The sequence below is a fragment of the Canis lupus genome, chromosome 19, assembly GCF_048164855.1.
Source record: "Canis lupus baileyi chromosome 19, mCanLup2.hap1, whole genome shotgun sequence".
Taxonomy (NCBI): Eukaryota; Metazoa; Chordata; class Mammalia; order Carnivora; family Canidae; genus Canis; species Canis lupus.
Window position 1 is genome coordinate 40,639,986 of NC_132856.1, and position 21,444 is coordinate 40,661,429.

Consider the following 21,444-nt stretch of genomic DNA (forward strand, 5'->3'; position numbering starts at 1 on the left):
CACTCCCCCTACCACCACATGCCCACCATTAAATAACCTTCCCAGAGCTATCACTTCAGATCCCTACTCATTTTCTCTCCCTGATTCCCAGTCAGGAAGGCCCTGCCCAGATCTGATGATTGAGGGCCCCTCTATCCTAAAGAGCTGTTATTGATGGCTCACGCCAAAAACAGAGTGCTCAGTGCTTGACGCCTATGGAAATAGCCCATCCCCACCTCCGTATCTTATCGTTGTCCACATCTAACCACCACAGTCTAGAGATGCCAGCACAGTGGGCAGCTGGGAGACTGAAGGGACACACAGCTGTACCATTCACAGCTATAGCTCTAGGGCCCTGGTGGCAGAGGCCACTCAGCAGCCAGATCCTGGGAGCTTGCGTGCTGGGAGAGCTTCAGCCCCTCAGTGAGTGGTCAGGGACTGGGCTCCCCATCCTGCCCAGCTGCATGTTTTTTCATGCATTAGCAAGAACTATCCCCAACTCTAAGCTATTCCTCCCATCCAGTCTTTTCAGTCATTCTTTTTTATTTTTTTTTCTCTCCTGTAATTTCTGGACATACCAGTACAAGTACGAGTTGAGTTGCTGGGGAAGTAGCCTTGCAACCCCAATTTCATCCAGACACATCATCTGTAAGCTCCTCTGGGACAGTACAGAAGGAAAGGGGAAGCACTCCAGGATGAGGAGCAACCAAAAATGTCACACACAAGACTCCTACTCTAGACTGCCCCAGTGCCTGAGGTGTCCCCATGACTTAGCTGAAAGAGTCCAGGAGGTTCCAGCCCCAGCTACTACACTGAGAGGCAAATCCAGGCTTCTAGGCTGGGAAGAGCTCACGGCTGGATCCTTTTGCGGTACAGGTAGGCATTGCTCACCTGATTCATGATGACCAAGCTGGTAATGACAGGGCAGAGCACAGCCAGATACCAGACCCCACCAGTGACCGTGGCAGTGAACCACAGTGAACACATGCCCAACAAAAGGCTGGCAGCGCCCAAAAGGTAGCCTACTAGCCCAGAAGTGGCATGGTATAGCTTGAGCTTAGCCAGGGGCCATCGGGGTAGCAGTTTAGGGTAGAGCAGCCCCACCCCACCTGAGCATTGCAACCCCGCCCATAGCACAGCTATCAGCCCTGCCCGCCCATGCCACGTGGCCAGGTGGGCTTTGCCAAGCTGTTCCTTGTGGAGGATGACAAGACCTAGGCCCAGCAGTGCACACAGCAGGGCCAGCAGCTGCAGAACCCAGTGGCAGCGTGCTCGGCCCTTCCGTGAGAGGGAGCGCAGCAGCGAACTCTCAGGAGAGAACACCAGCAGTGCTTCAGTCATCAGGAAAGAGAACTGGGGAGATAGGGATGGGAAACGAAGTTAGGGTGCTGCTCAGCAGAAGAAAAAAAGAGATTTAGATAACTTTCTAAACTGCCAGTCATTCTGGGCAAAGTTCACCTCTTCATTCTCTCCCCAATGACAAGAGTATCCATTGGGTGGGGCAGGAGTGAGGAACTTCATCAGGGACAGAACATCTGCCCCAAAAAACTGGCAAGAGGTATGCACCTCTCCACACTCCTTCCTAGGTGGTATTTTGAAATGTCATCTCTGCTATATTACCCAGCAAACACAAGGTTTGAGATGTGGCAGTTATAAATGATTCACAAGCTTTGTTTCCTTGAATGGAGCTAGATAAAATTTCTTGGCAAGAGCTGGCCACAGGGGTGCACTGTTTCAGGGAAAATTAGATGCATCGCTATTAAGTTAAGGTAAAAGGGAACACAGGTACACTCAAATGCATTTTCTAAGCTTCCTGCCTGAAGATAGGTGAAAATTTGCTTAGACAAATTTGCCCTGGGTTTTGAACACTACAGTTCCAGTCTGGGATATATACCATGGGCAGGAGTTGGAGCATGCAACTTTTCCAATCCCACATTCCATCCCTCCAAAGACCTGTCAGGGCCACCCCTGGTACCTATGCTCCCTCCCACCCCTAAGAGCTGGCCAGGCCCACTACTTACAGCCAAAGACATAAGTGTGGGGTGCCAGGAGAACAGACCTGGAATGAAAAGGAGGTTTGTTTTGTGAGGCTGAGGCAAGAAGAACCCAGCCACACCAATCCCTACAGGGTGAGGAAAATGAGCCACCCATCATCCAAGGAAGTGCTGCCAAAATGCTAGCCCCCTCTTACTGCAACAAGCTCACCCCCTACTTATCCTTGCTTCCTGGTCCCTCCCTGGAGCAGAGGCCATCCTTTGCCACTCTGGCAGTCCTCCCTCCTTGTAGCACTTCACAAAAGGTAGCCAAGTGGAGCACCAAGACCAGAGAAGCCAGGTACCTTGGCCAAACTGGTAGAGCCCCCAACACTCACCTCCTCCCCACTTATCCCTCCAGCATAGGATGTCGCCCAACCAGCCAAGCCTTTCCCAGGTGTCAGGCCCAAGGCTTCCTATTGCTCCTGCTCCCCAAGAGAAGGAGCACTTTCCTTTCCAGAAGTCAACTATGAATTCTACTTACTGGAGCCAGGCCTGGCAAGCACAGCCACAAAGATGGTAAAACCCAGGGCCACAAGGTGGGCAGCAGCCCCAGAGGCAGTGCGCAGAGCTCTGTAGATGTGCGACTCCGTCTCCACAGAAAGAGCCATGGTCAACCAGGCCAGTGACTGTAGCCTGAAAGCATAGTAGAATGAGCAAGGGTCTGAGGTGCCTGCTGTCCACTCCTCACTGGAGCAAGGGATGCAGGGCAGGAATGCCACGCTCTTCCAAGAAGTAAGGTAGGAAGGGACAGTACCAACACGGGTACCAGAAATAGTCGAGGACTGGCAGCGTGGCAGCGTGTACCCGCATCTGAACTGGCTGGCACTGATCACTGGCCCACCTTCCAGGTAGGATGCGCAAGGCCATGTAATAGACTACAAATCCCAGCGTGCATCATGCCGTCGCCGCGCGGAAGCGGCAGCTAGAAGAGCGTGAAGCACTACGGTCTTTGTAGTTCCCATCTGCGTATCATAGTACAGCCTGAATCCCTTCGCGCACTAGTCTCCCCACGTGCTGCTGGCATGCTGCCCCTACACGCTAGGGACTCGCCTGCCTCACCCGCAGCGCTGACCCGACGCGGTGGCTTCTTCCCGAGAAAGCGGGGTACCCGGGGCCCTGCCGTGCGAGCCGCCGCTCCGTCGCGGAGCCGCTTCACTTCCGGGTGCGACGTCTACCCAGCCGGGACTTCCTGAGACGAGCGCCTCCACGCCCAGCCACACCGCTCAGTCGAGCTGCGCAGGCGCTGTTAAGCACACAGCTTAACGGGTGTGAGTGCGCAGGCGTGCGTGATCTGGAGCTCCAGGCCTGCGGGCTGATTCCGACGGGTGTTCACAGGGGTCCGGGCGCCAGGGGCTGCACACCTGGGCCCTGCCAGCACCATGGGCAGCGGTTGCCGCATCGAATGCATATTCTTCAGCGAGTTCCATCCCACGCTGGGACCCAAAATCACCTATCAGGTGCCATTCGGGCTCTCAGGGCCGGGGGCAGGGAGGGGAGGGGGGCGGTGGAAGAGGGACGCTCTCGGGAGCTCAGCAAGCTTCCTGGAAGCGGTGGATTCCCGTGCCCGGTGCTGCACGCAGGCATACCACTTCTTCATTCGCAGAGAATCGTGACCGAGAGGATACTCAGACCCAAGTCCCAGACTCCCGTGTTGATGGGGCAGACAAACAATCCCATAGGCAGTGATTGTGGGAAGTCGGACTGTGGGGAGGTGCCAGGTCCAAGAGAGGCGGGGGCGCGCAGTCCAATAGTATTCCTGGATGCTTAGGAACTTAGGTGAAGGAGAGAGTGTGCCAGGTAGGGGAAGCAGCATATGCAAAGCCAGGAAGCAGGTAAGAACATGGCAAGTGTTTGGAAACACAAAGGAGGAGTAGGTCTGGGTGGATGGGAGAGAGGAGAAATAATGGACAAGAGGGCTTAGGCCTTGGGGATCTCCTACTGTACTCTGCTTAGTCCCAGGGTCCACTGAGGGGCCTCTTGCCACTCCCCCACTCCCTCACCCCCAGGTCCCTGAAGACTTCATCTCCAGGGAGCTGTTTGACACAGTCCAGGTGTACATCATCACCAAGCCAGAGCTGCAGAACAAACTCATCACTGTGTGAGGCCCTAACGGGGAAGGGGGGGGGGGATGTCCCAGGAGAAGTGAACAAGCTTGGGTCAAGAGGAGCCTGACTCTGTACCCACCTCTCCCCCCTCCCCCCCCCATCCAGCACAGCCATGGACAAGAAACTGATTGGCTGCCCTGTGTGCATTGAACACAAGAAGTACAGCCGCAATGCCCTGCTTTTCAACCTAGGCTTTGTGTGTGATGCCCAGGCCAAGACCTGTGCCCTCGAGCCCATCGTCAAAAAGCTGGCTGGCTACCTGACCACACTGGAGGTCTGCAACAGAATGGGCTTGAGTGGATGGGCAGGCAGACAAATGTTTCCAAAGCCCTACAGACCTAGGTATCTGCCAGGGCAGGATGCCAGCCAGGGGTCCCAGGGTATACCCACCATCTTGTCCATGCTCCATCCAGCTAGAGAGCAGCTTCGTGTCAACAGAGGAGAGCAAGCAGAAATTGGTGCCCATCATGACCATCTTGCTGGAGGAGCTAAATGCCTCAGGCCGGTGCACTCTGCCAATCGGTATGACCCAGCCTTTACCAAGGAGAACAGAAGGGTAGAAGAGGGATAGGAACATGGCAAGGGAAGGCAAGCCCAGCCATGGACAAGATTCATGAACAAATTGATGGCTAATAAATAGCCATGAGCTGGGTTGATGATGTCCAGAGTCCAGTGCATGTTGGGATTTGGGATATAGAGGCCAGCAGAGAGCTGTCTATGCTCCTTTGGCATGTTCCTGTTCCTCTCTGGACCTGTCTTTTGCTCCATAAAAAAGGAAGATTGGGGGTGTCTGGCTGGCTCAGTCAGTAGAGCATGTGAGTCTTGATCTTGAGGTTGTGAGTTCAAGCCCCACGTTGGACGCAGAGCTTACTTAAGAAGTGGGGGGTGGGGGAGATCGGCCCTACCCAGGGCCACCCATCTGCTTCAAGGGTTGCTGGGAGGACTGAAGGGTAATTGAGGGCCTCTTGAAAGAGATGACACTGAAGATATGGGTGGGGCCCCTACAGATGAATCCAACACCATCCACTTGAAGGTGATTGAGCAGCGGCCTGACCCTCCTGTGGCGCAGGAGTATGATGTGCCTGTCTTTACCAAGGACAAGGAAGATTTCTTCAACTCACAATGGGACCTCACCACACAACAGGTGAGCTGTCCCTCCCTGGGTATCATCACCTAGGGGTGGCCACAGCTCTGGCCTCATCCCACCCCTACTGATCCTGCCCTGCCCAGATCCTGCCCTACATTGATGGTTTCCGCCATGTCCAGAAGATCTCAGCTGAGGCAGATGTGGAGCTAAACCTGGTGCGCATCGCCATCCAGAACTTGTTGTGAGTAGGGCAACAGCCACACTCAGGACAGAGCTGCTAGCCAGGGAAGAGCCCCAGGACACTGAGTGTGTGGGGTGGGAAGGCATGACCCTCAGAAGCTGAGCACACTATCTCCCCCAGGTATTATGGAGTTGTGACACTGGTGTCCATCCTCCAGGTAGGTGAGTCTAGGCTTTGGTTAAGGGGAGAATGAATCATGTGGCTTGGCCAGACTAGGGCTATGTCAGATTTCCAAGCCCCTCACTCAGGCCCCTGTGCCTCCTGCTACCCTCCAGTATTCCAATGTGTACTGCCCAACACCGAAGGTCCAGGACCTGGTAGATGACAAGTCCCTGCAAGAGGCATGTTTATCCTATGTGACCAAACAAGGTAGTAGTGGGCTCTGGGGGAGGCCATGGCGGGGCGGGGGGCGGGCAGAGCCACCTACAGAGCTGACCCCTGGTACCCATAGGGCACAAGAGGGCCAGCCTTCGGGATGTGTTCCAGCTGTATTGCAGCTTGAGCCCTGGCACTACTGTGAGAGACCTCATTGGCCGCCACCCCCAGCAGCTGCAGCGTGTTGATGAACGGTCAGAAGGGGATTCCCAGGGTCACGAGGGGTTTACCTAAAAGCATATACACTCTGTATGTCTCTGGAGCCTTGGGTTAGAGAGGAAGCAGGAGATTCCCAGTGAGCAGAATCATGTGGCACTACTAGTCTAGGCAGGCTTTCCAAAACCCCAGGCTTTGGGTTTGGAAGGCAGTCTGGTCATTGAGACAAAATCTGAGGGGAGACTGCAGAAAAGGGTTGGCTTGGCTGGAGGAAGGCCCAGCCAGGGCATCACTCTTCTCTCCCTCAACCCCACCCCAGAAAGCTGATCCAGTTTGGGCTTATGAAGAACCTCATCCGCCGACTACAGAAGTATCCCGTGCGGGTGTCTCGGGAGGAGCGGAGCCACCCTGCCCGGCTTTACACAGGCTGCCACAGCTATGATGAGATCTGTTGCAAGACAGGTGGAGGCAGACATTGCAGCTGGGGTGGGGTCAGGGCAGGTGGCCAAGGCAAGACTGCTCATCTCACCTGCACTGTCCCAAACAGGCATGAGCTACCACGAGCTTGATGAACGGCTGGAAAATGACCCCAATATCATCATCTGCTGGAAGTGAGGCTGGTGGGGGCTAAACTAGGCACACGACTGTGGCTGCTTTCGTCCTGCAAAGCGCTGTCTGGTGCATGAGGGCTAGACCCGTAGACTAGTCCGTATTGTCTCAGGGGTGACCCTCAGTTCTGTAAATAAAAGCATCTGTTTCAACCTACCTTTATTGAGTATCGCCTCTGAACCAGCCACCTGAGAACTGGCAGTGAAATAGCTGTGGTCCTGGCCCACTGCTGCGCCATCTGGTGGCAGGACTAACTATGGACAAATGTGTCCACTCATTAGGAACTGAAATAAACAGCCAGAAAGGAACAATCAGGTAGCTGTGATCAAGAATGGGGTGGGGTGGGAGCTGAAGCTGTTCTGGATTAAATAAGCAAGGAAGGCCTCCCTGAGGTGACTTGAACTGAGGCTTGATGGAGGAAGAGTATTCCAGGTTGGGGTAACAGGTGCAAAAGCCCCAAAGCAAAAACAGCTTTAGGATGTATGAGGAACTCCAGAGAGGCCCACAAGGCTGGAACATAAGAGGCAATGGGGAGAGGGGCAAGAAATGAAGTACCGAAGGGGCAAAAGTGATACTGCAGAGATGCTGGTAAGCTGGTTTGGACATACTATTTCAAGAACTGGAGGCAGCCATACAGTCACCCAGAAAAAGATTACAGCAGTTAGTTCCTCACGAGAGGTGGTGGCAGCCTGTTAGACTGGGATGGAAAGACGTGGCCCCTGCGCAGTACCTGGGGGGGTAGAGCCAGCAGGCGGAGCCCGGCGCCAGACGTAGTGGAGCGAGAAAGCCACGGAGAGGGGCATCCGCGCGGCGGAGTTGGAGCCGCGACAGGAAGAGCTGGTGGGGGCAGCATGACCCTGTCCCTGAGCTGGTCTTGACGTCGGAGGAGGGAGCTTAGGCCACAGGAGTCTGTCGCTCAGGGCAGACCCTCGAGCCGCAGTCGGAGGTGAGGGAGAAGTTTGGGATCCAAGGGGCTTCCTTACCCGCCGCGGGGAAGGCGAGGCGGCCGGGGCCGGGGGCGGGGCCGGAGCCTGCGCGGGCCGCACTGCGCAGGCGCCGAGCTAACCGTTTCCATGACGGCGAGGACCCACGCGCCCCAACCGCTCCGCAACAGCTGCGTCCACAGCCTGGACCCAGCCGGAGACTTTCGGCTCCCCTGCCCCAGCGCCGGCTGCTGTCCGGGGTCAACTGAATCCCGCCTTCTGGCTCCCTGGCCCTGGCCACAACATGGGCGACCTGGAGCTGCTGCTGCCGGGGGAGGCTGACGTGCTGGTGCGGGGGCTGCGCAGCTTCCCGCTGCGCGAGATGGGCTCCGGAGGGTGAGGCAGCTGGATCCAAGGGTCGGGCGGTGTCACAGAGTCAGAGTCCTTGAATGGAGGAGTATGGGCCTGACACGGGGGAGAGGGTACCCAGTGTGGAGGAATCCCCAAGTGAGGAGACAAAGATCTCTGAGCCCCCTCTGGCCCCTCAGGATCAGGTTAGGCTGATTAGGTTCAGTAATACCCAAATTCAATAGTACCCAAACCCAGGTTAGGCTTCAGTAGCACCCCAAAACACATCCACCCCCTCTCTCTGGGGCAGGTGGAACCAGCAGCATGAGAACCTGGAGAAGCTGAACATGCAGGCTATCCTTGATGCTACAGCCAGCCAGGGTGAGCCCATCCAGGAGCTGCTGGTCACCCATGGGAAGGTATGCTGGGGTCACGGGCAGGGTTCCTGCCCTTCCTACCACCTCTCACCCCACCACTCTACCTCTCAGGAGCACCTCGGATGCCTTCACTTCCCTCTAGATGGTACTCTTGTCTTCCCCAAGAGAAAAGAGAGGAGTGTGTTACAGATTTGATTTTGCATCCCTTTTGGACAGGACACTGGCACACTAGGCCAAGTGTGAGACGTTGGTTGATTTGAGAGATAGTCGTAGATCATACAGCAGCCCAGGCTGTAGGGGGAGAGCCTACGTTCTAAAGACATCCTTGAATAGACTGTCAGGCCAGAGGGGGCCCTCACTGAAGTGGAGGTGGAACTTTGGCATGGAAGAAGGCAGCCTTCATAACTTGAGAGAAGAATTAGAAACCAGGGATGAGCCTACCTGGAAAATGAGCCAGGAGGTGACTCAAATAAATGACCTGAGATATCACTTGACAAAAGGGTTCCTCTGCAAAGAAAAGGTGGAGCCCCCTACTGGAGGGTGGGAGAGGACTAGGAAATTGTGCAGGGCCCTGAGTAAGGGTGAGGTCAAGGCACATGAGAACCTTGGAAGGCAGGAGGACAGGGACAAGGAGGGCATGAACAGGAGAGCCAGCCTGAGAGGAACACCTGGATGAGGACAGAGGGGACAAGGGTGTAGTTGGGGTGGGGAGGTGTAGGGGGCCAAGGCAGCCCAGGGACAAAGCAAGAGCCAGTTATAGGAAGCATGGGGAATGTCCCCACAAAGTTATTGAGAGCAGCTAGAAATGAAGGTCTAAGGTGCAGGAGAGAGCTTGGGAAGGTACCTATGGAGAGAATCTAGGAGCCTAGGGGAGTTTGAGGAGTCAGGCAGGACCAAGCCAGGGATGGGAGGGTGGCAAGGCCAAGGTAGGCCTACTTCATCTCTGTCCTTTCCTCTCCCCCTCAAAGATCCCAACACTGGTGGAGGAGCTGATTGCAGTGGAGATGTGGAAGCAGAAGGTGTTCCCTGTGCTGTGCAAGCTGGAGGACTTCAAGCCCCAGAACACTTTTCCCATATACATGGTGGTAAGCTGGGCCCCTGGTCACACCCTGCTCATGCCTTTAGAGGGCTCTGGATTTGACAAGAGAGCTGGTAATCTGATTCTTCCTTCAGTGGCTCCACGCTCTGTTCTCTTTATCTGACAGGTACACCACGAGGCCTCTATCATCAACCTTCTGGAGACAGTGTTCTTCCATAAAGTGAGGCATCAGCCCTGTCCACAAGCTGTTGCCACAGGCTAAGGCCTGACTGGGAAGAGGGGTTGTGTCTGTGTGGGGAGAGCATCAGAGACAGAATGTTCCCCTCTGCCTGTCCCTCAGGAGGTGTGTGAGTCAGCAGAGGACGCTGTCTTGGACCTGGTAGACTACTGCCACCGAAAACTGACTATGTTGGTGGCCCGAAGTGGCCGTGGCAGCCCTCCCAAGGAGGAGTCTCAGGAGAGCACCCCCATTCAGGTAGGCTGAGGGTCCCTGGAGGTGCCAGTGGGTATAACACGCTCTCTCAAGGCCTGAGCAGGCAGGGGGTGGCCCAGCTAGAGCACCATGTGCCCCTGCCACCCAGGAGCTGCAGAAGCAAGCAGAGCTGATGGAGTTTGAGATCGCATTGAAGGCCCTCTCAGTGCTGCGCTACATCACAGACTGTGTGGACAGGTGGGCAGTCCTGCAAGGCCCAAGACCTGCAGTGGAGGACTGGGATCCTGGGCCTGTAGCCGCCGCTCACTTCTCTCCACCACCACCCCTAGCCTTTCCTTGAGCACCTTGAACTGCATGCTCAGTACCCACAACTTGCCCTGCCTCCTGGTGGAACTGCTGGAACACAGTCCCTGGAGCCGACAGGAAGGTGGTAAGGTCTTCCCCACCCCCTTGCCTAAGCCCCAGCTCATGGCTTCCCAGACATACCCCAGGATTGATGGGGACAGGCAGCTTGCTCACAAACTGCCCGCTAGCTCATAGAGGAGCCCAGAATGCCTCACACAAACTAGCTTAGACCTGGGCTCTGCAGCAGGTAAGGCCTGTGTGTCCACTGCTAAAGACTCACCCCGCTCTGGAGCAAGCAGACACCAGCCTTGGTGAGTCGTGCACCCGGGCAGCACTCAGGACCCCAGCCCATTCAGTTGGCTGACTCAGAGTGTGTAACACCTGCTCCTAGTGTTCTGGCTCCTCTCTCCAGGCAAGATGCAGCAATTTGAGGGTGGCCGTTGGCAGACAGTGGCCCCCACAGAGCACCCAAAATTGAGCAAGTTGGATGGGCAGGTGTGGATCGCCCTATACAACCTGCTGCTAAGCCCCGAAGCCCGGACCCGCTACTGCGTCACCAGCTTTGCCAAGGGACAGCTACTCAAGGTGGGGGAGCTCCTCCTGCACCAGTGCCACCCCATCCCACCCTGCCCTGCCCCACCCCTGCTGCTTATCACTGCCCACCTGCCTCAGCCCCAGTCCTCTTTCCAGACCCTGAAGCTCAGGTGTCGCAGCAGCTAGTGGGACGTGGTCCCCACAGGCACCCCAGCCCAGGCCCTCCCTGGTCAGCACCACTTCACACTGGCCTTCCCTGGACTCCCTTGCAGCTTCGGGCCTTCCTCACAGACACACTGCTCGACCAGCTGCCCAACCTGGCAGACCTGCAGGGTTTCCTGGCCCACCTGGCCCTGACGGAAACCCAGCCCCCAAAGAAGGACTTGGTGTTGGAACAGGTAGGTACCAGGAAGTCAGCTGCTCAGGACTACTGCCCACCTTGCCAGCTCCTCCCTGACACTTTCCACTTTTCTCTCTCAGATCCCAGAAATCTGGGAGCGGCTAGAAAGAGAGAACAGAGGCAAGTGGCAGGCTATTGCCAAGCACCAGCTGAGGCACATATTCAGCCCTTCAGAGCAGGACCTGCGACTACAGGCACGAAGGTGAGGCCCACTGAGTGGGCAGAAGGGATAGGAGGGATGCAGAAGGCATGGACACAGGCAGAGGTGCTCTTGTGCCCCCACTGGCCAGGCACAGCCAGCCTTTCCTGACCTCTTTCTTAGATGGGCTGAGACCTACAGCCTGGACGTCCTAGAGGCAGTAACCCCAGAGCGGCCCCGCTGTGCCTACTGCAGTGCAGATGCCTCCAAACGGTGCTCACGGTGCCAGAATGAATGGTATTGCTGCAGGTGAGGGTATCCTAGGAACTTGGACCCCTAAGCCCCACTTCTATACCCCGCACAAGCACTGCATGCTTACCAGCCCACCTGCCTGCAGGGAGTGCCAAGTCAAGCATTGGAAGAAGCATGGAAAGGCTTGTGTCCTGGCAGCCCAAGGTAACAGAGCCAAGTGAAAGCTGCAGCTGCTGAGGGCCAAGCACCCATGCCCTACAACCCACCCCGAGTGTGCCCTTGAACCTCTCGAAACCTCAGCCAGGGCTCCAGCCTCCCAGGTGGTGAGCAGAGCGAGCGCCGCGAGGTAGTGAGCACAGCGAGCCCAGCAAGCTGCTGACCCATCTTCCCCAGTAAAGGCTGCTCGCTTCCTGCCCTACCCTGCGGGTAGGCTGAGGGTGCTGCCTCAGCAGCTGGAGCGGGAGGCCTGGGCGAGGCAAGACAAGGGCCGGATGTGGGGACCCTGTGCCTCTAGCACAGTAAAGCTAGTCTCTAGAAACAGCCTGTCTCCGAGTGGCCCTTCTTGGTGGTCGTCGTCTTGGGACGGGGGGCGGGGGTGGGGTGCACCCGGATGCAGGAAGAAAAGGAAAGGGAGCGCCGGGACTCTGCGAGATCGCCCCCCGCCCCTACTCCGCCTGCGGGCCGACACAGCCCGGGCACCCGGGTTTGCACTGCGCCGCTCGCCCTGGTTCTCTCGCCGCCCAGCCTAGATCCCGGGGGCGGCGCCGCCTCGCGGCCCGCCCCGCGGCCCCGCCCGCCCCGCGCTCGCTCGCGCCCAAAGCCGGCGGGAGTCCGGGCCCGACCCGGCCATGTCCACCGAACCCGAGCTCATTGAACTGAGGGAACTGGAGCCCGCGCGGCGCGGAGGTCCGGGCCGCAGCCGGCTGGAGCGAGCGAACGCGCTGCGCATCGCACCGGGGACCGCGCGCAATCCGGCACGGCAGCTGGTCGCGGGCCGCGGCCACCACTTCCAACCTGCGGGGCCCGCCACGCACACGTGGTGCGACCTCTGCGGCGACTTCATCTGGGGCGTCGTGCGCAAGGGCCTGCAGTGCGCGCGTGAGTAGCAGCCCCGCGCGCTGGGAGAGCGAAATGCGCGGCCAAGGGGCAGTGCCGTCGCTGCGTGTCAAGTCGCAAAGGAGGGGGTCGGTCGGCAGGGTCGGTTCCTAACTGGCAGTGGGCCAGGTCCACTGCCTTTGCTCCATCGTGTAAGAAAGTGCAGGCAGACAGATGGTTTATAGCCTTGTTCTATACCACCTGCATTGGGCGCACATTTATGCAGAGGCGGATGCCTGTGAATAACTATGAACAAGGTGCTGATTTCAAGCTTTTTATCTTTTAAGTGCCTTGGCTCTTCTTGAGAAGTCTGTATTTCGACCAATCTCTAAGTCCATGTTCCCAAGCCTGCTCTTTCCCAAAGATTCACTCACTGCCCCACCCCCCCAGAATCTCTGGGAGGAGGGGGAATTTACCCACCTATGGAGGCAAGCAGGGAAAAAGTACCTTGGGTGGGTCTTCTACAAGCAAGAATTTAATTGAGCAAATACCTATTGCAGGCCCAGCCAACCAGGTGCTAAAACACAAAACATCACACACCAGCAGTCTTTCTGCCAGCAAGCAGAGGCTGCTGTCCCCCTGGCTATACACCAGCTAGAATTGGTTGGGATTTTACAGCCCTCCAAACCCCTATGCCTGGACTTCAGACCTGTTGAATCCATCACTAGGAATGTATCAGCAATTTACAAAAAAAAAAAAAAATCATTTCAGTAGGCAGCCTGGAATTGAGAGCAATTGAGAATCACTCCTCTGGCCCATTTAGGGATTTAGAGAAGGTATCCTAGGCCTATGTAGGTGTAGAGACCCTCTCATCCAGTACAAGAGTCTGTCCTGAACACCAGAGCTGTGACAGAAAACCAAGCATGAGCAAGGGCTGAGACATTGCAGTGATCCCATGGAGAAATAAAGTGACATAGGGATGAAATACAGGACAATGTGTCAGAAGCAAAGAGAAGAGAGGGATCAAGGGTGATTTGGGATTTTTGCCTCAAACAGGGACAGTAGTGATTTTTGCTAAGATGAGAAGCTCTGGGGAGAGGAGAGGGGAGGTGAAAGAAAAGTTGGTTTTGGTCACATTGGGTTGACACAGGCTTTGATCTGAGGAGGGAGGTTAGGGATGGAAGACTTGGATCTGGGGTTGTACACAGAGCAGGGCAATGGCAGTGATCAGGATTGAGTCTCAAACACTCTTGCCCATTAGATCTGGGAGTTGAGGCAGAACCAAAGAAGCTGAGCAGGAGCTGCAGGGCATGGGAGGAAAACCGGGGCAATGGGGGGCCCTGGAAGCCAAGGGGAGCAAGCATCAAACGATGCTGGGGGGCATGGTGAGGATGCAGAAGGGATCTGGCATTGGAACGTGCACAGGTTGCTAAGGACCCTAACCATTATCCTGGAGGGAGGATCAAGCCTGACTGGAATGGGTAAAGGAGAGAGTGAAGATGAGGAATTACACTGTGTATGCAGATAAATGATATGTTTTGGTGTGAGGGATGTAGACAGATGACAGCTAAAGGGGTTAAAGGGTTAAAGATTTGGGGGGTTTGCCCTTCAAGTAAATGCTGGGGGCGGGGGGGGGGGGCGCTTGACAGTGCGGAAGGGGGATCTCCGTGCTAGAGATCCAGCTATTCAACCGGCCTGGATCCCTAACCGCCTGAGGCCTTCCCGCCAGTTTCCAGACGTCGGGAGACCAACACTAGAATCTGCATAGCAGCGGCAGGGTACCCGGGCCGTAAGACAAGGCGGGTCATGCAAAGCCTGGCGGGCAACCGCCTTCGTCCCGGGGTTTCTCTGCCGTCCCCGGGATGCTTCTCTGAACTGGAGCCGGGGCTCCGCCTCACGGCCAGGCCTCTCTGCAGATTGCAAGTTCACATGCCACTACCGTTGCCGCGCGCTTGTCTGCCTGGACTGCTGCGGGCCCCGGGACCTGGGCTGGGAACCTGCGCTGGAGCGGGACACGAACGTGGTGAGCGCGGGGCAAGGGGTGGCGTACGGAAAAGGTGCGCAGACCAGCCGGCCACACGGCAGGAGTTGCTTAGGGCCGCCCGGTTACGCGCAATGCGCGTTCGAACAGCGGGTTTTCCCGCGGCCGAGAGCGGCTGGAAGGGGTACCAGGGATGCTGACTCCGCGCGGATTGCCCGGAATAGCCGAGGCTCCACGCCCGCGCAATTTCCGCACCTTCCCGCATCCGCATCCGGTCGTGCAGCCACGCTGGTGTACATGCGCAGACGCGCCGACTTGTTCCCCAAAAGAGGTGTGGTCTGCGAGGCGGAGCCGAGCTGGGCTGCCTGGGCTATGAGGTCACTCCTGGAGGCGGGGCGTGTGTGAACCCGCCCCTCGAAGTCCCCCCCCCAATGAGAAGGGAGCCAGATCGTGGCTGTCTACGTCTCGGCGTTAACGGTTGCGGCGCGAACCCTGATCCCAGCGCACGCGCACACGCGTCTCGGGCGGTGGTTGGAGGCCACGGGCGCACGGGGCTCGAGGAGCTGGCGGGCGGGCGCGGCGATGGGCGAGGTGGACGCGGGGACGCCTTCTTTCGAGATGACCTGGAGCAGCACGACGAGCAGTGGCTACTGCAGCCAGGAGGATTCGGACTCGGAGCTGGAGCAGTACTTCACCGCGCGTACCTCACTGGCGCGCAGGCCGCGTCGGGACCAGGTGGGGGCCGGGGTTTTGGGCGGCGGGCCGGTGATGATCGCCAGGCCCCTGCGCCTTTCCGCTGAGTTGCCGGCTCGAGTCGGTGCGCAGTCCCTCTCTCCCATCAGTGGGGATTCCATACCGGCCCGGGGCCCGCCCGCGGAACCGTGTGCCGGGCTCTCGCGCCTCGGTGCCGGGCGCCGAGGCCTTGTCGTCTCTGTCACAGACCGGTTGAACCAGGGGAAGCAGCTACGTGGCTTGGGGTAGACCCGGGACGGGCATGATCCACCTATGACTAAAGCCGACTGCGCAGTCTGGACGAGCACCTCGGTTTCTGCGTTCGGACGCTCCCACTGCCTCTGGGGGACGGGGGTGGAGGTGGGGGTGGTGGGAGGAAGTGGAAGGGGAGGTGTCCTCGCCGGGAACTGGGAAATGTGTTTAGCAGGAAGGTTCGGGCCCCTGCGTTTGTACTCCTGGTCGGAGCCAACTGAGTCCCCACCTCTTACCCAGCTTGGCCTGCCACCAGCTGCTGGAAAGTGGAGGATTCTGGAGTGGACCTGCCTGGAGTGCTCGCTTCGGGAGCACATATACTAAAATTGGTGTGGACCTGTAGGAAGAGTATTTGGGAATGGATGGGCAGGAAGCCTAGTTCTGGACTGTTAGCAAACAGGAGCATCTTATCCACAGGAAGTGAGGCAGGCTAGATAGTACAAAGCCCAGAGGAGGGGTCAAGAAAGAGGGGCCACTAACCCAAGACTGTAAGATGTGGTGCTAGAGCAGCTGTTCCTCTCGGAATCTCCTAGGTGTCCCCATTACCAGACACCTCTGTGCTGTGTGTCATGAGTGTGAAGGCCAAGCTCAGGTAACTGTTCTAGAGCTGGTACACCTCAGGGGAGCACCCTGGACAGAGCATCAGGGAAGAGAGACGGGGACCCTGAAGCTCAGGATATCTTGCAGCAATAGGGCAGAGTTCCTCACATGAACCTCGAAAAGGGACTTGTGAGTAATTCTTCAGATGAAAATTTTATACTCTTAGATTAAATTTTACTCAAAAGTTCAGCCCAGATCTTAAAATATAAGGTTTGAATGTGGATCCCTGGGACTGTCACTCAGGCTTGAGCCATTTTCCATTGTGGAACGGTGAGAAAACCACAAGACATGAACCAATTGAAAAGGAGTCTGGGAGGGGATCCCTGAGTGGCTCAAGGGTTTAGCGCCTGCCTTTGGCCCAGGGCGCGATCCTGGAGTCACGGGATCGAGTTCCACATCGGGCTCCCTGCGTGGCTTCTGCTTCTCCCTCTGCCTGTGTTTCCGCCTGTCTCTTTCTCTCTGTCTCTCTCCTCTCTCTCATCAAAAAATAAAATCTTAAAAAAAAAAAAAGAAAGAAAGAAAGGAGTCTGGGGAGTCCCCAATTGTATGTAAAGTAAAAACCATCAGTCACTATGGACAGTGGTAGAGTGGACAGTGGGTCAGTGTAGTGCAGGAGAAGGGAAATTCCATGGTCCTGCTGTGCACACCTCTGCGATGGCTGTTGGAATCCTCCAACAGGAAGCTTTGGAAGTGGAAAAAGAAACTTTTTTCTTTTAGAATCCTGGCAGGACAATGCAGTGCCTCCTGTCCAAGTCCCTTGTTATATGAGTAAAGATGCTAAGGAAGGAGGAAAAAAAGTACTAAGGGAGGTTTGCCTGGAGAGGGTAAGAGACTAGAACATAGGTCGCTGCACCTCAGTCAGGGCTCCTTGATAACTGAGGAAGGGATGAGTAAGAAGCAAGTGTTCTCATCCTCAGGCTGGAGCTCAGAGCCATCCCAAGGAGGGGAAATAGGTTGGTGCCATCTCTCTGCCCACTGTTCTGTAAACAGAATTCTCTTCCTTCTGGTCCTGGTACTAGAGTTTACTCCGCTCTCCTCCTGCCCCATAGCACTCTCCCATCCTGGTACTTCTTCCTGTCCCAAGCCCTCTCCTTGGGCCTGAACAAATACATCCACCCTTTATTCCCAGGATCCAGCCTTCATTTTACCAGCCAATCTTCCAATCTCCCATTTCCGAGGGCCCACACTATTTGTTCATTACTAGTCTTAGAGGGTTTGTCCCTCCCCCCAGTAAGATTTCTACTGGAGTTTTCACTTCTTAGTGCTCTCCTCCATCCAGAGGATTTTTTTTTTTAAAACCTGGGGGAGCAAACAGGCTTCAGTCCCCACCTCTCCCCTAATACTTTTTCCCTGTGAGGCCCCCACTTCAGTCCTCAGTGCCACATACTTACTGGCAGGTTCTAGGTAAAGAGCATACTGCTAAAAAGCTGTTCCAGGTGTACAGTCTCATCTATCCTCCCTATTCATCCCCATCAGATGGTTTAAGCTTAGGGGCTCCAAGGCAGCAGTCAGGGAGAAGCCTGCCTCTCCTAGGCTCAGAGCTGGACACGAGGTTATTCTGCAGGAGACCAGCTGGTAAGAACTCCCCTGGGACAAAGCATTGGTCAGCAGTGATCTCAGCTGTGTCTGTGACACTCCCATTTCAACCAGGGCTGACGTCAACAGGAAGTAAGGCTGATGCAACGGAACCAGGGAGTTTGGTAGAAAAAAAAAAAAAGTTAATTCAGAGCTCTGGCTGCCCTGGTCCCTACTCTACCCTTCCAACAAGAATCCAGCCCCTGGAGGATTGGGGGCTGTGCTGAGTGGTAGAGCTAAAACTCTTTGGGCTAAACCTCCAGATAGGAGGGAGGAGGTACAGAAGCCTACCTGCTTGGCACTCGTGGGACAGGCTCTACTAGGAGGCAGATTGGAGCCTGGCCTGAAGCAACCTTTTGTGCAGCTTGTGTCAAGATCAAATGACATGTCACAGTGGTTTCCTCCCAATGTGTGAAACATAACAAAGCTGGCCCCAAGTCCCCCATGAGAGGGTGTTAACATTGTACAGGTTGCCCTCACCCTCATACCCACAGCTAGCTGAGCTCCTGGTGTACACCAGTCCCCACACCTTTCACCCTGTGGTCATGGCCCTTTGCCAGGGCAGAGTAGCCAAGTAGTCTCCCTTCTCTGGGACACCTCTGACCCCACCTAACTAGGATGCTGAAGTCAGGCTGTGCACTTGAAAGGTGGTTTTACTGTCAATAAGAATCCCACATCTTGGGATGCCTGGCTCAGCAGTTTAGTGCCTGCCTTCAGCCCAGGGCATGATCCTGGAGTCCTGGGATTGAGTCCCAGATCGGGCTCCCTGCTTGGAGCCTGCTTCTCCCTCTGCCTGTGTCTCTGCCAATCTCTCTCTCTCTCATGAATAAATAAATAAAATCTTATTTAAAAAAAAAAAGAATCCCACATCTTTTTTTGTATATTCAGTTGTCTTGGTTTTAAGGTATCCTTAGGGCCTCACCCAGTGCTGAGGAGACCTCATGTGGGCAGCATTAAGAAGCCAAATGACTCTGCCTTTGCTGTGCCCATCCATAGCATGCAAAACCAGGAGCAGTAATGGATTCTTCTCATCAGGACTCAAGCTTTGTAGTCAGTTTCCAAAGGCTCCCCCAGACGCAGTTTTTCAAAGTGGCCCACAGACTCACCTCCCTGTCTGTAACACACATTGCAGTGAGATAGGTTCTTTTAGGGCCCTATGTCCATCCTGTCCCATCTTTCAGGATGAGCCTGCGGAGTGGGAGATACCTGACCTTTCTCAGGCTGAGGTTGAGCAGAAGATAAAGGAATACAATAGCCAGATCAACAGCAACCTCTTCATGAGCCTGGTGAGTCGACAGCCTGGGGAAGGGGTATGAGGAGAGGCTACAGCTCTCCTGTATAAGGTATTCTTGGGTGGGCCTAAGCAGTGATTTATTCACATCCAGCCTAGTCCCAAGTGGACTAGCGGTGTCCAAGTCTGTTCCATCTCACTAGAACCTAGTCATGGTTCGGTTTCTCTTCTTCAGAACAAGGATGGCTCCTACACAGGCTTCATCAAGGTTCAACTGAAGCTGGTGCGCCCTGTCTCAGTGCCCTCCAGCAAAAAGCCACCGTCCTTGCAGGATGTGAGGCGGGGCCCAGGGCGAGGCACAGCTGTGAAGCGTCGCACCTCCTTCTACCTGCCCAAGGATGCTGTCAAGCACCTGCATGTGTTGTCACGCACGCGGGCACGTGAGGTCATTGAGGCCCTACTTCGCAAATTCTTGGTGGTGGATGACCCCCGCAAGTTTGCACTCTTTGAGCGGGCTGAGCGCCATGGCCAAGGTGGGCTTCCCATCTACACCACCATGCATGAGGGTATATATGCATGCACCATGTGTGAGGGGCTAAGTGCACTGGGCCTGACTCTAATCAAACACTCTTGCCTCCCTGCCTGTCCCTCAGTGTACCTCCGGAAGCTGTCGGATGATGAACAGCCCCTGCGTCTGCGGCTCCTTGCAGGGCCCAGCGAGAAGGCCCTAAGCTTTGTCCTCAAGGAGAATGACTCTGGGGAGGTGAATGTAAGTACACAGCCCTCTTTCGGTTTCTTGGTTGTCATTGGGCAGGGCTAGTGGATTGCAGCTGCATTAAAGTTGGAAGGAGGAATAGGACTGGAGAAAAAGCCATGCAAAGCCTCTCCAGGAGTATGTGAGTCTTGTAGCTACAATGAAACTTTCTGGCTCCAAAGTATTGGGTCTGTGGAGACACAGTGTGGGCATAACCTGTCCACAGATTACTGGGGAACATCTGGTTTGGTTGCCTGTCTTTGAGGTGATTGCTCTACGTTGTGGGGCCCATCTTCTAAACAGACTATTGTCAAGAATCCTAGCTCAGGCCATTCAGGCCAGAACCTAACAGAAAGCCTCATCCTAGCTGTGCGACATGACTGCTGCTCTTCTCTGGGGAGGGCCTCCTGGTTTGGCCATGCCTGCTGCAGCCTGTTTCCCCCCTCTCCACCTGCAGTGGGATGCCTTTAGCATGCCTGAACTACACAACTTCCTGCGCATCCTTCAGCGGGAGGAAGAGGAGCACCTCCGCCAGATCCTGCAAAAGTACTCTTATTGCCGTCAGAAGATCCAGGAAGCCCTTCACGCCTGCCCCCTGGGGTGACCTCTCATACCCCTGGATGAAAGGAGGAGAGTAGGCAGCGCCGAGGGCGTGCCGTGTGAGTGTGACAGGGCCCATGTGGCCTGAAGAATGAGTGTGCATGGAGGTCGTCACTTACTGGGGGAATGAGCCCAGAGAACAGCAAGGGAGCTGGCCCCCTGTGTCCACCCATGAGTGTAGCAGAGTATGGCTCTGTACCCTTCTGCCCTTCGTGTAGTGGGTCATGGTGGGCCAGGGTTGCCCCTGGAAGCTGCTCCAAGCTTGCAGCAGGGATAGAGAAGAATTAAGTCTCCTTAATTCATGTCTCAGATACCAGAATCTTGGGAGACCCTACAAACAGAATAGGGTCATGTTTGGAGGGAGGAGGGCCCTCATCTATGGAGAAAGGTCGTATGTTTTGGGTCTTGGATGGGGGCGGTCAGGACAGTCAGAGCCAAGGGCGGGTGTTCAAGATAAGGCAAGCATAGGGGAAGAGTCTAGGTTTCCCTCTACAGTGGCTTCTGACTCCTCATACACACTGGGATCAGGGAATGCTTGCTCATGGTGCAGCAACAGTGCCTCAGTGCCTCCTCCAAGGAGGATGTCCCTAGGCCAGGGTCTGTGTGAGTGTAAGCACTGGTCCAGGTCTGTGCCTTGTTTGCCAATCAAAGCGAGGGTCTTTCCCTCAGTTATTTTTGATGATGTGTGCGAATGTATGTAATGTTTTGTGGCCTCAGCTGCATACCTCCTGTGGGGAAGGGGGTGGGGGTGACAGTCATCATCAGGGCCTGGGGCCTGAGAGATTTGGCTGAATAAAGATTTAAGAATTCTGCTTTTGAACTCTTTATTATGGGCCCTCAACTGAAGTTGCCCCTTATGTCAGTGGCTGCCAAGGGTGATGGACAGGCTCACAGAGCACCTTCTCAAAGTCACCATGTGATCAATTTGTGAAGGATATGGGGTACAAATATGTTCTATCATTTATTACACAGCACCATGGGGTTCAGGTGGTGGTAGGGGCAAGAATATAAGCTAGAGTTTAGGGAACTCACATCCCTCCCAATACACACATACACACACACACACTATATATATATATATACCCCAAGCTGTGGGAGGCGTTTTCACCAAATATTTACTGAGCTACTACTGTGGACCAGATACTGTTCATGGCACCGAAGATGCGACATCTGTTAATTCTTGCCTTCGTGAAGCATGCCTCCTAGTGAGTTTGTAAAGAACACTGAAATTCTTCAGACTGAACGTAGCTATACATTTGACCAATTAATTTTCCTTAGGTTTTGTTTCTCCTCTACATGCGACAGT

General features: G+C 55.5%; 4 protein-coding genes across 10 annotated transcripts; 3 read left to right on the forward strand and 1 right to left on the reverse strand.

Annotated features, from left to right (window-relative positions):
• Positions 1 to 504: 504 nt before the first annotated feature.
• Positions 505 to 7,619, reverse strand: CYB561D2 (cytochrome b561 family member D2). Of its 3 annotated transcripts, XM_072786130.1 has the most exons (6): positions 7,319 to 7,619; positions 6,509 to 6,715; positions 4,511 to 4,654; positions 2,497 to 2,648; positions 2,001 to 2,038; positions 505 to 1,332 (listed from the first exon to the last, which is right to left on the reverse strand). In XM_072786130.1, exons 4-6 carry the CDS (start codon positions 2,621 to 2,623, stop codon positions 829 to 831), a joined length of 669 nt encoding a protein of 222 aa, XP_072642231.1. In that variant the 5' UTR covers positions 2,624 to 2,648; positions 4,511 to 4,654; positions 6,509 to 6,715; positions 7,319 to 7,619; the 3' UTR covers positions 505 to 828. The 3 variants fall into 3 exon arrangements, with proteins under 3 accessions (XP_072642231.1, XP_072642230.1, XP_072642229.1); XM_072786129.1 differs by lacking the exons at positions 4,511 to 4,654; positions 6,509 to 6,715; positions 7,319 to 7,619 and adding an exon at positions 3,066 to 3,248; XM_072786128.1 differs by lacking the exons at positions 4,511 to 4,654; positions 6,509 to 6,715; positions 7,319 to 7,619 and adding an exon at positions 3,075 to 3,244.
• On the forward strand, positions 3,244 to 6,744 carry NPRL2 (NPR2 like, GATOR1 complex subunit). Of its 2 annotated transcripts, XM_072786123.1 has the most exons (11): positions 3,246 to 3,472; positions 4,022 to 4,113; positions 4,226 to 4,394; positions 4,534 to 4,642; positions 5,128 to 5,264; positions 5,351 to 5,448; positions 5,569 to 5,605; positions 5,724 to 5,817; positions 5,900 to 6,017; positions 6,299 to 6,441; positions 6,527 to 6,744. In XM_072786123.1, exons 1-11 carry the CDS (start codon positions 3,395 to 3,397, stop codon positions 6,592 to 6,594), a joined length of 1,143 nt encoding a protein of 380 aa, XP_072642224.1. In that variant the 5' UTR covers positions 3,246 to 3,394; the 3' UTR covers positions 6,595 to 6,744. The 2 variants fall into 2 exon arrangements, with proteins under 2 accessions (XP_072642225.1, XP_072642224.1); XM_072786124.1 differs by lacking the exon at positions 5,569 to 5,605 and having other exon boundaries at positions 3,244 to 3,472; positions 5,351 to 5,422.
• Positions 7,425 to 11,918, forward strand: ZMYND10 (zinc finger MYND-type containing 10). Of its 3 annotated transcripts, none has more exons than XM_072786121.1 (12): positions 7,425 to 7,534; positions 8,170 to 8,278; positions 9,205 to 9,321; positions 9,442 to 9,495; positions 9,616 to 9,750; positions 9,857 to 9,945; positions 10,038 to 10,138; positions 10,466 to 10,638; positions 10,860 to 10,985; positions 11,068 to 11,189; positions 11,310 to 11,435; positions 11,524 to 11,918. In XM_072786121.1, exons 2-12 carry the CDS (start codon positions 8,207 to 8,209, stop codon positions 11,597 to 11,599), a joined length of 1,191 nt encoding a protein of 396 aa, XP_072642222.1. In that variant the 5' UTR covers positions 7,425 to 7,534; positions 8,170 to 8,206; the 3' UTR covers positions 11,600 to 11,918. The 3 variants fall into 3 exon arrangements, with proteins under 3 accessions (XP_072642222.1, XP_072642223.1, XP_072642221.1); XM_072786122.1 differs by lacking the exon at positions 7,425 to 7,534 and adding an exon at positions 7,674 to 7,907; XM_072786120.1 differs by lacking the exon at positions 7,425 to 7,534 and adding an exon at positions 7,676 to 7,860.
• Positions 11,919 to 12,211: 293 nt separating this feature from the next.
• On the forward strand, positions 12,212 to 20,950 carry RASSF1 (Ras association domain family member 1). 2 transcript variants are annotated; one of them, XM_072786127.1, is made up of 6 exons: positions 12,212 to 12,476; positions 14,330 to 14,436; positions 18,735 to 18,839; positions 19,020 to 19,317; positions 19,438 to 19,553; positions 19,996 to 20,950. In XM_072786127.1, the coding sequence occupies exons 1-6, from the start codon at positions 12,227 to 12,229 to the stop codon at positions 20,140 to 20,142; spliced, it is 1,023 nt and encodes a 340-aa protein (XP_072642228.1). In that variant the 5' UTR covers positions 12,212 to 12,226; the 3' UTR covers positions 20,143 to 20,950. The 2 variants fall into 2 exon arrangements, with proteins under 2 accessions (XP_072642228.1, XP_072642227.1); XM_072786126.1 differs by lacking the exons at positions 12,212 to 12,476; positions 14,330 to 14,436 and adding an exon at positions 14,802 to 15,129.
• Positions 20,951 to 21,444: the final 494 nt, after the last annotated feature.

Coding starts and splice junctions, on each gene's coding strand:
- CYB561D2 (XM_072786130.1), bottom strand. CDS start 2,623: ATGGCTCTTTCTGTGGAGACGGAGTCGCACATCTACAGAGCTCTGCGC. Junction 2,039..2,496: donor GCTTGCCAGGCCTGGCTCCA/GTAAGTAGAATT, acceptor TTTTCATTCCAG/GTCTGTTCTCCTGGCACCCC. Junction 1,333..2,000: donor CCACACTTATGTCTTTGGCT/GTAAGTAGTGGG, acceptor CTATCTCCCCAG/TTCTCTTTCCTGATGACTGA.
- NPRL2 (XM_072786123.1), top strand. CDS start 3,395: ATGGGCAGCGGTTGCCGCATCGAATGCATATTCTTCAGCGAGTTCCAT. Junction 4,114..4,225: donor CAGAACAAACTCATCACTGT/GTGAGGCCCTAA, acceptor CCCCCCATCCAG/CACAGCCATGGACAAGAAAC. Junction 5,265..5,350: donor GGGACCTCACCACACAACAG/GTGAGCTGTCCC, acceptor TGCCCTGCCCAG/ATCCTGCCCTACATTGATGG.
- ZMYND10 (XM_072786122.1), top strand. CDS start 7,816: ATGGGCGACCTGGAGCTGCTGCTGCCGGGGGAGGCTGACGTGCTGGTG. Junction 9,322..9,441: donor CTTTTCCCATATACATGGTG/GTAAGCTGGGCC, acceptor TTTATCTGACAG/GTACACCACGAGGCCTCTAT. Junction 9,751..9,856: donor AGGAGAGCACCCCCATTCAG/GTAGGCTGAGGG, acceptor CCTGCCACCCAG/GAGCTGCAGAAGCAAGCAGA.
- RASSF1 (XM_072786127.1), top strand. CDS start 12,227: ATGTCCACCGAACCCGAGCTCATTGAACTGAGGGAACTGGAGCCCGCG. Junction 14,437..18,734: donor TGGAGCGGGACACGAACGTG/GTGAGCGCGGGG, acceptor CCCATCTTTCAG/GATGAGCCTGCGGAGTGGGA. Junction 18,840..19,019: donor GCAACCTCTTCATGAGCCTG/GTGAGTCGACAG, acceptor TCTCTTCTTCAG/AACAAGGATGGCTCCTACAC.